General features: G+C 32.1%; 1 protein-coding gene across 1 annotated transcript in view; it reads right to left on the bottom strand.

Annotated features, from left to right (window-relative positions):
- Window positions 1-12,081, bottom strand: part of LOC133188485 (alpha-2-macroglobulin-like) — a 52,497-nt gene extending 40,416 nt beyond the window's left edge. The window contains exons 1-4 of the mRNA XM_061323940.1: window positions 11,969-12,081; window positions 2,243-2,406; window positions 1,635-1,871; window positions 158-216 (exon numbers count right to left, since the gene is read on the bottom strand). Coding sequence (XP_061179924.1) covers window positions 158-216; window positions 1,635-1,871; window positions 2,243-2,406; window positions 11,969-12,027 — 519 coding nt within the window. The 5' untranslated portion in view covers window positions 12,028-12,081. The remainder of the gene's footprint in view (window positions 1-157; window positions 217-1,634; window positions 1,872-2,242; window positions 2,407-11,968) is intronic.
- Window positions 12,082-14,234: the final 2,153 nt, after the last annotated feature.

The following is a 14,234-nucleotide window of genomic DNA, read 5'->3' as shown; positions in this document are numbered from 1 at the left end:
AATTTGTCTGTGGCTTTGCATCTGAGCCAGAAAGAAAGAAGTGTGCTTATGAATTTCTAATAAACAAGATGAAAATAACATTTCTTAATACAAATACATGTAGATCAAAAGAGAACTTATTCACTTAAGATCAGTTTATCTCATGTTCTAATACAACCTTGTCTGTGTCAGGAAGCAAGTTGTTATCAGCCTTCAATCGCATAATCCGGAACTTTACTGTATAAAAGAATCATTTTGTAATATTAATTCATAATTAACGCATAGTTGTATTGAATTTATAATGAAAAAGTTTCCTTTCAAATTATTTTTTATTGGGGGGGGGGGGGGGGATTCGGTTCGCTTCCCTATGAAGGCAATGATAACGCTGTTCAAAAAGAGGTATCGATATGGGAAAAATGAGATATTTTGTTTCAATTAAATGGAAGCCATATCTTGCAAAAAAAGCATAATTCGTAGATTAATTGTCTGTAAATGTTTTGATATATGATATGCACGATGCAAAATTGTAATCGCAAACAGTATTTTGAAACCACTTCTTTTATTTTTTAGCAGAAATTCTAAAATACAGTTCAGAGGGCTTAGAGTATAGTAAACTTCTTTAATCTTTCTCGTTTTCATCAATGTTTCAAAAGCTAGTGAAAACTATGTTTAATAGCTTAAAAACTGTTTAAAACGTTTTAAGCAATTCTAAACTATAACTGATATGCGTTATCATTTATGCCTATTATCTGTCGTTTACGGGTTTGTGAGCCTAAGAATTCCCAAAAATCATTGGTTTTCGTTCGAGAAACAAAATTTAATGACAATATTAAAATGATTTCAAATGTAAAACTGTATTCTATGACAATGACTATAGTTTGCAATGATTTCATTCATAAAACTTAGTTATGGCAAACCCTGGTTTACAATTAAAAAACCTTTAAATTAAATGCAAGGCTTTGCTTTACTCATTTTAATGAAATTGGATTGTCATATTCAATGCAAAAATAACATTTACAGGGCCTTTGATTCGTATTGTATTCAAATCTCTAAACTTAGGTAATGATGTATATGACTGATTGAAACATTGTGGTTGATCTCTGTAAACTGAAGAACCTAATTCTTGTTTTGTTTTAAAACTTAAACTTGTTACCAGAAATATAATTTACAAATATAAGACATAGTTTATTTGGTTAAAAAAATGTTTTCACGATTTGTAAAAGCATAACTAACAATTAACTCTTGATTAATTTTTAAGAAAAAATGTACATTTAATGTGAGCTATTCCTGACCTTACGTGCATTCACTGATTGATTAATCTTGTTTAGCATTCGTCCTTCGTAAACTTAACTTATACCTACCATCAAAGTTTCATAGGCCCTCTCCACAAGAGAGGGCTTATATAGGCTATGCCTGCTGCCCGATCCAGTTATGTATTTATTACATAATAAAATATGTTCAAAACGAAACAAGTTTCATAGGCGAAAACTATAGGTAAACAAATCGTTTACTACAGTTTAATTACGTTTTATAAATTTTCGTTTAAACGGTTGATAAGGTTTACTATATATGTTTTGCTTATTTTTTGGGACTAAAGTGTGTCGTAGTCAACTTTTTATTAGAGTCCATCTTGTAGTCATGACTGTATTGCTAACCTGACTGCCCTGGCTTATACAAAGGTTTGTCCGTCTGTATCAGGGTTATATCTGGATCCTGTCGACGAGATCTTACATTAACATGTTGTTCATAGCTGACGCTGTGGTTGTCTCTGGAGGGAAAACCGGGTGATAGTTTATGAGCATAGATTCCATGACCATCCATTGTGACATTACAAGTCCAGAATCCTTCTTGTTTAGGAGCACGTAGTTTTCGGCAACTGATAGCATCAGAAACTGTTGATGAATGAAACTTGTAATAAATCTCTATAGTCTTTCTGGCTAAAATATTGTGCATTACACTTTTAAGAGTCATGTTAGATTTTTGAAATGTTGAATTATATGTATGTCTCACTCAATGTTTTTTTTCTTCTTCAAAATTCCGATAAGATTGACAGTAAGTATGCCCTGATATGGTTCATATCAGACCAACTATAAACCCTCACTAATAACTCTAATTAAAACGCAAACTTACTCTACAGTATATGTATATGCACTGTTTGTTCTTAAAACGTTCTCATTACTACAGTCTTTTCCTAAACTGATCTCTGGTTTTACTACAGAATATTATACTTTTATAGAGAGCACCTGTATTTATTTGTACGCACCACTGAGGTAAGTCTGAGGTGGATAGTTCACAGTCTCTGTTTCTCCGAGAATCATATCCACTCTGACTTCTACTGCGCCATCAAAGGAACTCCCAGGAAAGGAAACACAAAAATCAAACTCTTCCCCTTTGTAGATTGAGGCAGGCACGGTAAATAAAAAGTCACTATAAAAAACAGGACAAAAACATTATATGAATATATACTCCTTCTAAGAAAATTACCCCCCCCCCCAGTTTATATTAATTTAATCAATATAATAAAAACAGGCCCGTAGTAACGGTGGGGGGGGGGAGGCAACCAGCATCTAAAGGAAAATTAACTATAGCAAAATACTATATTCAAAAAAAGTAGTTGACAGGTGACCCCCCCCCCCCCCCCCCCCGCGTTCTACGGGCCTGAAAAAAATCTATTTAAAAAGGACAATATGCATTCATTCTAAGGGGACGAGACAGATTCCTCGTGAAAAATGAAATGTATAACCGGCATCTACGTTTCCTTCTATAATGTTGAAGTCTTAATTCGTCACTTTTTCATCCTGCTCTAAATTTTGAGCGAAAGCGTTTTCATATGATGCAAATATAAAATGATAACAAGATGTGTTTATGAAACACTGATGCCCCCGTATGACAGCTTATGGCGAAGGTTAAAGTTTCTCAAATGCAAGTCAAAATCCAGGCCAAAAGATAAAAATATTAAATTTGAAAGCCCTAGCTGCAACTGTTCAAAAGTTATGGCGAAGGTTAAAGTTTTTTTTAAAAGTAAGTAAAACATCAAGGTCAAGGTCAAAATTGTTGGTATCCAAAGGAAGGTCTTGTCACAAGGATTACATATGTAAAGTATGAAAGCCCTAGCACCAACCATTCAAAAGTTATGGCCAAAGTTAAAGTTTATCAAAAGTATGTCAAACTCCTAGGTCAAGGTCAAAGGGTCAAAGGGGTTGGTATCCAAAGGAAGGTCTTGTCACAAGGATTACATATGTGAAGTATGAAAGCCCTAGCTCCAACCATTCAAAAATTATGGCCAAGGTTAAAGTTTTTCAAAAGTAGGTCAAACTCCTAGGTCAAGGTCAAAGGGTCAAAAAGGTTGATATCCAGAGGAAGGTCTTGTCACACTGAATACACATGTGAAGTTTGAAACCCCAAGCACCAACTGTTCAAAAGCTATGGCCAAGGTTAAAGTCTCATAAAATTTTGCAAAAGTGGGTCAAACTCCAAGGTCAAGGTCAAAAGGTCAAATATGATGGTACCCAAAGAAAGGTCTTGTCACAAGGAATACACATGTGAAATATGAAAGTCATAGCTCCAACCAATCAAAAGTTATGGGCAAGGTTAAAGTTGACAACAGACAGACAGACAAACAGACAAACAGACAGACAGGACAAAAACAATATACCCCCGGGATCTTTCGATCCAGGGGCATAATAAAAAAAATAGGTGTAACCATTAAAATGTGTCACGTTTTAAATCAACCCAGGAAAAAGGAAAATCTCAGCAGTGTGGTGTATTCACAGGCCCGTTTGCTTTAATTAAATTTTACGGAAATCTAAATTCTCACCATTTCTCAAATACGTACATTCACTCAACTATGATAAATAATTCTAATTTACTTTATTTTAACTTTTCAAAAATGAGTTTTAGAAATAAAAAGGAATAAATAAATAGAAAATAGAAAGAGTTTTGATATAGAAGAGGTTACTCATATAAGCAAAAAATATAATGTATAAGGCCAAAGTTTTTATTTTTTTTGGTTTACGATTTTCTGTCTCAAAAAAATGCATTGGGTGGTCGAAAAATAAAAATAAAAATAATTTAGGATTCAACAATTTCATTTTTAAATACCAGCAATGTTTATTTTAATGAAAATACACGTCAATAGTACTTTTAAGTTTTATTGTCTTGATCACATAACTCTTTTTATTTAATTTTAATTCATTTCTAACTTTAGACTGAATGTCATTTTCATTTAGTTCTGATTTTTGTTTGTCAATCAGTGCTTGGTTCATGATTTTCAATTTCTTTTTGTGCTCTTCAGTGATATGTGATGTGTTATAAACCTCAGTATCCCCACAAACTAAAAATAAGGATCCAAATTTAAGTTAAATTTAGATAGAAGAAAAATACAATTTAATTGTTTAACAATATTGAAAGTAATTGACGTTGAAATAAAGGTTATACTGTAATAATTTGATCATGCAGCTATTAAATTTAATGTTCAAATAATTTCTCAATCAAGCCCTTCTTTAAATTTTGTTATGTACCTGCACAGTAGGCAATGCTCATTATTTACTTAGTAATTCAGAGGGCTCTAATCTCAATTGAGTATCAAATTTGCAAAGATTTGTATATTAAAATTACTTCTATAAATTAACAAAATGTTTTATACACATTTGAATTTATCCAGTGAAATAATCACTCAGGTCAGTGTTACTACTAAGATGTATCTCTCAACACTAAATTGGCTTAACTATTATCCATGGATTTATCAGCCTATTTTGGGAAACACCATTTTTGGGAAATTGGGAAAAAAATATCGGCTATTTGATGAAATTGGAAAAAAAAATTAAAATGTTGCTTAAATCATGTATTCAGGGGTAATTCATTTAACATTTCAGCATGAACTCTAATTTGGGCAACCAAACGACAATTAGAATGGACTTCAATGAGTATAAAGTATTTATACAACTTAGGGTGGTACATGTACATGTGTGTATGAGATTTCAATTTAGGTCATTATAGCGAGCGCAGCGAGCGGCGCGAAGCGCCGCTCGTCACTGCGAGCTCTAACGACAACGCCTGGGCGAAGAGAAAATTCGGACTACTGCACATTCATTCAATAGAATTTTTTTCCGCAGTAATTCTGACCCACAATGCATCGCTTCTTGTTCTCGCTGCTAACTTCGTTCACGCGGTGACAACAACTAAAAACACAAAAAATAAACTCACCTTAATTAATGGCTATTGCATGCAGATAGTAGATTAAACGTTAAATCTTTGTTAAAATATTTGCACTTTTTAAACTTTGTTTATGGAAATGCAGCTAACGTACGACGTCATGTGACGTCACAGTCTAAGACGTTCCAAATGTCTCGTGCGGTTTGAAGAGGCGGATCTTAAAATGAAGTGAACAATGCGCTCGCCCCAACGGTCGCACCGTCAACATATTAGTATCTGTTTCTGGATATTATAAACCTCCTGCAAAAAATTATACTAAGTACACATTTCTAAAAGTCCTCTTTTAATATGTATTAATGCATTGAAAATATATTTTTCTATCTGAAATAATGCATAAAGTCCTTACCATTCACTTGTAGATCAATTGAGTAGATGGAAATAACTTAATAAATCTATATAATTACACAATATCATCATTTTTAGAAAACGGAGGAAATTCGGATTAAAAGTTGGCGACGTTTTTTCAGTGTTTTAAAACATGTGTTATGACTGTAGCTTTGCTAAATGAGTTAAATAGATGAAAATTACAGACAATCTGACAATTTTACTTTTTTCCCAAAGATAAAATAAAATAAAAGCATTGTTCACCAATTGGGAAAAATACTGCCAAACTGGGAAAACTGAACTCATTTTCAATTGGGAATGAGGCCGAATTTCGGCCCATGAGAAGGCACTGATAAATCCCTGTTACCTATAGGTGTATCCGTGTCTGCTAGGTCGATCAGGGTTGGTCATACATTCTCCAATATTACGGGATGAATTTAGCCAATTGAGACATCGCAATTAGAGAAAGGGATCATGCATCCAAGATTTTATTCACTTTTCCATGCATAAAAAGTTCTTTAAGTGTGTGTCATTCCTTTCAGTGAGGAATTACCTTGTTACATGACAGAACCGCCATTTTTGGTTTGCACATGTGTTTATTTACGGTCACCTAAATGTTTGTTAAGGTGTCATATATTTATAAGCGCTTATTTGACTAAGATGCATTCTAAAATTTAAAACCCACCAGTTCAGCTGAGAAAAATCCTGAAAAATATGTCGGAAAAAGACATTATTTTTATTTTCATGATTGGTGAAAATTAGGGTCGGCGGAATCGTAAACCAATTGAAAAAAAAACTTTGGCCTAAGCATTACCTTTAAGCCTGAAATAAGGGGGGGGGGATTCTCTAATTAAATTTGGATTGTAGAAATATTACGATATGTTTTAATTAATTTAAATGATTAATTAAATTACATTTACTTTTTCATACAAAACGTAATTACTTCTGATTATATATCGTATATGTACACTATTTTAATTTAAACATATTTTATTGAATAAATCAATAAGGATCAGGAAACAGACAAAGCCATTACATACCCTCTCCTTGTGTAACAGGTCAAGTCAAAGACAATAATAATTATAATACGTGATAATAATACTAATAGTCAAAAATAAAGATTCACGATCAAGTATCATTCCTCAATATTGTATTTAAAAAAAACAAATGATGACCCCCTGATTTTGTATAAATTATTTACTTACTGTTCCAGTTTTAATATAAGTATTGTAAAACTGTACATTTAATACAGTATTTAATATTACAATATACTTAGTTTGGTATCTTAGTAGATTTAATAAATTCATGTACATGTGAAAAAATTTCACAGTTCTTATGATAGGAATATTGACATTTTCCTCTTAACAAAGTGTTAACAGTTAATTTCTTTCAACAGTTTATGAAGGACATTTGATAAGATAATGTTTAGTATCCTCAGTATAAAAGTCACACTCTTCACATAATTGAACATCTGATAAAAAATGAGTTTTTTAAATGGGCATTGAGATTGCTAGCATTGTTTCGCAACTGACAATGTAAGATATTCTCTTTTCTATTACCAAAGTTAAAGTACCTAGACATGGTTTGTTAGTTGCTCCCCAACTTTTAAGCTTTGCTTTAAAGATAATGATGAAGAGTTTTTGATATCCTCACTAAGGCCAAAGTTTTTTTTTCAATTGGTTTACGATTCCGCCGACCCTAATTTTCACCAATCATGAAAATAAAAATAATGTCTTTTTCCGACATATTTTTCAGGATTTTTCTCAGCTGAACTGGTGGGTTTTAAATTTTAGAATGCATCTTAGTCAAATAAGCGCTTATAAATATATGACACCTTAACAAACATTTAGGTGACCGTAAATAAACACATGTGCAAACCAAAAATGGCGGTTCTGTCATGTAACAAGGTAATTCCTCACTGAAAGGAATGACACACACTTAAAGAACTTTTTATGCATGGAAAAGTGAATAAAATCTTGGATGCATGATCCCTTTCTCTAATTGCGATGTCTCAATTGGCTAAATTCATCCCGTAATATTGGAGAATGTATGACCAACCCTGATCGACCTAGCAGACACGGATACACCTATAGGTAACAGGGATTTATCAGTGCCTTCTCATGGGCCGAAATTCGGCCTCATTCCCAATTGAAAATGAGTTCAGTTTTCCCAGTTTGGCAGTATTTTTCCCAATTGGTGAACAATGCTTTTATTTTATTTTATCTTTGGGAAAAAAGTAAAATTGTCAGATTGTCTGTAATTTTCATCTATTTAACTCATTTAGCAAAGCTACAGTCATAACACATGTTTTAAAACACTGAAAAAACGTCGCCAACTTTTAATCCGAATTTCCTCCGTTTTCTAAAAATGATGATATTGTGTAATTATATAGATTTATTAAGTTATTTCCATCTACTCAATTGATCTACAAGTGAATGGTAAGGACTTTATGCATTATTTCAGATAGAAAAATATATTTTCAATGCATTAATACATATTAAAAGAGGACTTTTAGAAATGTGTACTTAGTATAATTTTTTGCAGGAGGTTTATAATATCCAGAAACAGATACTAATATGTTGACGGTGCGACCGTTGGGGCGAGCGCATTGTTCACTTCATTTTAAGATCCGCCTCTTCAAACCGCACGAGACATTTGGAACGTCTTAGACTGTGACGTCACATGACGTCGTACGTTAGCTGCATTTCCATAAACAAAGTTTAAAAAGTGCAAATATTTTAACAAAGATTTAACGTTTAATCTACTATCTGCATGCAATAGCCATTAATTAAGGTGAGTTTATTTTTTGTGTTTTTAGTTGTTGTCACCGCGTGAACGAAGTTAGCAGCGAGAACAAGAAGCGATGCATTGTGGGTCAGAATTACTGCGGAAAAAAATTCTATTGAATGAATGTGCAGTAGTCCGAATTTTCTCTTCGCCCAGGCGTTGTCGTTAGAGCTCGCAGTGACGAGCGGCGCTTCGCGCCGCTCGCTGCGCTCGCTATAATGACCTAAATTGAAATCTCATACACACATGTACATGTACCACCCTAAGTTGTATAAATACTTTATACTCATTGAAGTCCATTCTAATTGTCGTTTGGTTGCCCAAATTAGAGTTCATGCTGAAATGTTAAATGAATTACCCCTGAATACATGATTTAAGCAACATTTTAATTTTTTTTTCCAATTTCATCAAATAGCCGATATTTTTTTCCCAATTTCCCAAAAATGGTGTTTCCCAAAATAGGCTGATAAATCCATGGATAATAGTTAAGCCAATTTAGTGTTGAGAGATACATCTTAGTAGTAACACTGACCTGAGTGATTATTTCACTGGATAAATTCAAATGTGTATAAAACATTTTGTTAATTTATAGAAGTAATTTTAATATACAAATCTTTGCAAATTTGATACTCAATTGAGATTAGAGCCCTCTGAATTACTAAGTAAATAATGAGCATTGCCTACTGTGCAGGTACATAACAAAATTTAAAGAAGGGCTTGATTGAGAAATTATTTGAACATTAAATTTAATAGCTGCATGATCAAATTATTACAGTATAACCTTTATTTCAACGTCAATTACTTTCAATATTGTTAAACAATTAAATTGTATTTTTCTTCTATCTAAATTTAACTTAAATTTGGATCCTTATTTTTAGTTTGTGGGGATACTGAGGTTTATAACACATCACATATCACTGAAGAGCACAAAAAGAAATTGAAAATCATGAACCAAGCACTGATTGACAAACAAAAATCAGAACTAAATGAAAATGACATTCAGTCTAAAGTTAGAAATGAATTAAAATTAAATAAAAAGAGTTATGTGATCAAGACAATAAAACTTAAAAGTACTATTGACGTGTATTATTTTCATTAAAATAAACATTGCTGGTATTTAAAAATGAAATTGTTGAATCCTAAATTATTTTTATTTTTATTTTTCGACCACCCAATGCATTTTTTTGAGACAGAAAATCGTAAACCAAAAAAAATAAAAACTTTGGCCTAAGACTGTTCCAAAGTTTTATAGTTGAGGGAATAAAAGTATTATAGTAAAACATTGTTTTACAAAGTGGTATACGCAAATTATCATATCCAGACCTTAGGTTACATGTGTATATATGTTGAACTGAAAAAAGGGTTGAATCGATTCATACAAATAATCAGGTGCATAACCATTAATTATTTTATACATCAATTGAAGTTTGTGTTTTTCTCTTCTAAGATATAATGGTTCCCATCCAAGTTCACGATACAAACAAGATTTGGAAGAATGAACTCTAAGCCCAGTAATAATTCTGGCAGCTTCATTGTCCTCTTAACCTACTTGTATATTTGTGTACTGATCTACGGAAAACCATTTAGGACCTATCAAAAAGTATTTTTGAACTGGATATAAGGAATTATTAAATTCATTCAAACAAATTCAATTCGTTATATAATTACAAATTTTTGAATTCGTTATATCGAATTTAATCTGTTAAAACAAATTTGTTAAGTTCATTTTGACAAATTATAAAAATTGTTAACTCGAATTAAATATGAAATAACGAATTTCAGAATTCACAATTTCATATTTTCATTTCGTTTTAATAGATATAAAAAATGATTGAATTGCATTTGCATTTTTGCTTTCACTGGCCAATTCCAATTGGGGTATCAAAAAATGATGAGATGATTTGATTGGATATATCAAAACGTGCGGCCAACTGGGCATTTCCTTTCGTTTAAATAATAATTTATGTTACATTTGAAGAGTGAAAATAGTTAACTCTATGTTCGCTTATGCATTGGTGTTTTATACCCCTGGGGCTTTGTTCTTCAGAATGGTTTTAATTCTTCTGAAATAGGTGAGATTGATTAATATATGTCATGAACATAAAATCTTCAAAAGTTAAGTAGCTACAGAATAACATGTAGATGTATCATACTTAGATAGAATTCACAGGGTAACGACAACTACTTGTTCAGTGATGTTCTGATAGAAGTGTCCCGAGCCCTACTGAATATATTTAGATGAGGTGGAACACTCATCGGGAACACACTTGAAAAAGTAGTCTTTAAATCACGCAGGCCTCTTAAAACTTGACAAATAGGAAATTCGGCTCTTCATTTTTCCAAGCTGGGGTGGGAATTAACCAACTTACGTAATATAATTTAAGTGGTCATTTTCCGACTTATAAAATTGTTGTATACTCGGTCAAATTCCTCCTTGAGTCATACTAACCTAACAGCTGTCATAAACTCTGCCCGCAAGCTGTTTATAAATGTAGATAGGCTACTAATTAAATAATTTCTTAACAATATGACGCAAACGATTAAAAAAAAATGATGATATGACTTGTATATTTTTTCTATAAAAATACTGGTATTTTCATTTCTGTTGCGTGAAAATTAAGCATCATATATAACGCTCAGCAAAATGTCCTACATGAATTAGTCAAATGCGTGCGATTTCTATTTTGTTATCAAGAAACCGGGGCACAACTACAATTAAGAAAGATATAAAATTTTCATTTTTAAAAATTAAGCGCTCGCTGTGTTATGAATGTTACGCAAGTATCTACACACGACTCAAAAGCAGACAAAATAACAATCAGTCGTTTATAAAATCTGGTAAAAGTCATGTTCCAGGTTTCAATTAAGTGACTATATGTTTCTTATACGAAAGTGCATTTAGAATATTGTTTTTTAAAAAATCAAACGTCTTACAACTGGGGCTAATATTAATCAAAATAATACGAAAGCATATATACAAGTAAGTATATTCTAGGCTAAGATGGACCTATTTAAAAATAAACAAATAAATAAATTGTATTGAAATCCTGTCTTTTAATTGCAGGCATCCTTACGTAGGATAGATTCCCCACCCCCTTCCCTTCGAAGTAGGAACAAAATAAAAGTTTTGGATTTTGTTTGATATACTCCCGGAGAACAAACAGTTGTAATTATATTCTTATATCAAAGAGACACCGCAATGTTACAAAATTACTTAATATTACTGTGTTTCAGAGTCACCTAATTAATGTTTTCTTCATCCACCTTTCGTATTACACTGGACGCTTAATTACAGTGTATTTATTTTTTAATCTCTTGGACATACCCACTGTACTTGTTACAGTACTGTAACCCATCCTGTTTTCAGTGTTTCGAAACCTACCAGCGATGGAAAGAACAATTTAACTACAGTGTAACAGCTGGAATAAAATCGCTGTTATTCTTGTTTTTGCTTGATTTTTAACCCCCCCCCCCCATTACCACCAAAAAAAATACTCACACGGGACGTAAAACAACAACAAAACAAATACCATGTATACGGTAATTGGAATAACATTTTGTTCTCTCATTTGTAATATTGTCAAGAGACGAATAATGAATTTAGTTTACTGTCAGTTCACTTACCAAATAACATAAACAGTACACATTTAGTCAAAGTACTTACGGGAAACTGTGGACTGCATTCAGGAAATACAGAACACAAACCCAACACAACCGATACATGGTGAATCTTGGTGAAAAGTGGATGGTCGCCTATTCATTTACTCAAAGCTACTTATATCTTTCTGCGTTGTTGTAACAGCGGCGTGGATCAAAGGGAGTGTACTCCACAAGAGTTGAGATTATCTTGCTGTGTAATTATTCTGAGTTAAAACGGCTTCATGGAAAACACTCTGATTAAAATTAAACTTAATAACTCTAGTGATTAAGACTATTGAATAAAAAAATAAATTAGAAATTGACTAAGTACCCCCCCCCCCCCAACCCCCAATGTTTGAATTTAGCTTTATAACTTTTATATATATCAAGATACAAGTGAATACAGACAATAAAATGTTCAATGAGAAGTGGGTAGAAACCTTATCATCGTAAATAGATACATAAAGTAAATACATGTTCTGTGTTGAGAGAGAGAGAGAGAGAGAATTTTATATAACCCAAAACTATATTTATTTCAGAAAAAAGATCCTTTTTAAAGCCAGAGTGGATGTCAAAAGGGACACAATTTGCATTCAGGGCCTCTGAGTATGAAACGTAATTAAACTTCTGAACCACATATGATAATGCTTTATGGGTTATAAATTAAATATTGCTTTTTTTAAGTTTATCAAAATGAAACCTGGCATAATCAATTAGAAAATGACTTTTATCCTCTGTACACTGCTTTGATTCACTTGGAGGATAACGGTGCACGGGTTTGTTCCCGTTTTGCACAGAGTTTACTGCGATAAGGATATTTGTCTAAATTATAAATCAACTTCATCTTTGAACAGTTGGGTTAGACAAGTTAAATTTTTTCAAAATTTATTCTTTTAAAAATATAATGCATTGGTAAAATACAGACAATTCTGGGTAAATCCCTGAGCTGAACTGAATTTATTAATCTCTTCACAATTTTACAATTGTATACAGAGATAAAAATGTAAACAATGATGACATATAAAAACAAAATTTTAGCATGCGTGAGTATGAGGATAGACAAATAGTACAATTATAGATATAGATCTTTACTAATTCGGGGAGCACGTTTCAGTAATTTTTCTAATGAATGTACACAGTTTTCTTAAAAAAAAGATTGTTTTTCTGAATTCATTATTTCTCTGAATGTAATTGTATTTTTAAACCGTAATTGTTTATGCGATAAACATTTATTTCTTTCGTGTATCACTAACTTACAGTTTAATATGTAATGGAATTCATCGCTTATTTCATTTAAATGACTTTTTTTTTTTTTTACATAGTCTCGTTTCTCTTGGTTCATTTAGCCAGCGTCCACTTTCAATCGGTAAATAATGATTACAAGTGCAAAATTTGCAGAAATTAATGGCATTTTTTCGGGATAGAATATCCAAGTATTTTTCAAATTTTAGTTTGTCTTTGTATATTCTGTAATTTAGAGTCTTTGAAAAGTTTTGAACATCCGAATTCCATTTTTGTTTAAATTGATCAAGTAAAGTAAGTTTTACTTTCGATCTCAACCAATTTGGATTAAAGGTTTGACTTTGCCAAATATTTGAAAGTCCACAATTATTTAAAATATTCAAGACATTATTTATCCACGCAATCTTCGTATTTTGATTTACGATATCACTTAATTTGAACAGTAGGCTTGATATTTTTGTTTCCTTTCCAAGTTTAAGTTTGCACCAATATGAAATAATACGCATTTGTATTTCAATGGACATGCACCATACAGTCCGGAGTAGATTGTTTAAGTTAAGAAGTACTTTACAAAATTTTAGATGTACTCTGTCTACAGTTGCATTGTTCGAGAATCCCTATACTTCACATCCATACAGCAATATAGGCTGAACAAGTTTATCGAACAGGGGGTCGTAACATAAAGGGTACTTAGGTCTAAGACCATGCTTAAGTAGGACTTAAGAACAGTCTTAAACTTAAGACCGTAACTAGAAACGTGCTAAGATTTGACAATCTTAACAAAACTTAGGCGGCCGGTAGAGGTGACTTAAGTATGTCTTAACTTTCTTAAACATATATTTAGAACTATTTATGGTTGACTTTCAACGTCAAAAACATTCCTCTATTTATATTATGCATTAAAAATAATTTTCTATATTTAATATACTGGTATAAGAATTTTAGTTTTTCGTCGGGGGGGGGGGGAGTATTCATCACTGATTCCAATATCGCTCTCTAAATGACATATACATGTAAATGCAAAATACTATTTTTGGGATACGTTTGAA

This window comes from Saccostrea echinata, unplaced genomic scaffold (genome assembly GCF_033153115.1).
Source record: "Saccostrea echinata isolate AGI-Se365-2 ecotype Australia unplaced genomic scaffold, CSIRO_AGI_Sech_v1 ptg000016l, whole genome shotgun sequence".
Lineage (NCBI taxonomy): Eukaryota > Metazoa > Mollusca > Bivalvia > Ostreida > Ostreidae > Saccostrea > Saccostrea echinata.
The sequence above is the reverse complement of the archived record's forward strand: the minus strand, read 5'-3'. Positions and strand labels throughout refer to the sequence as shown.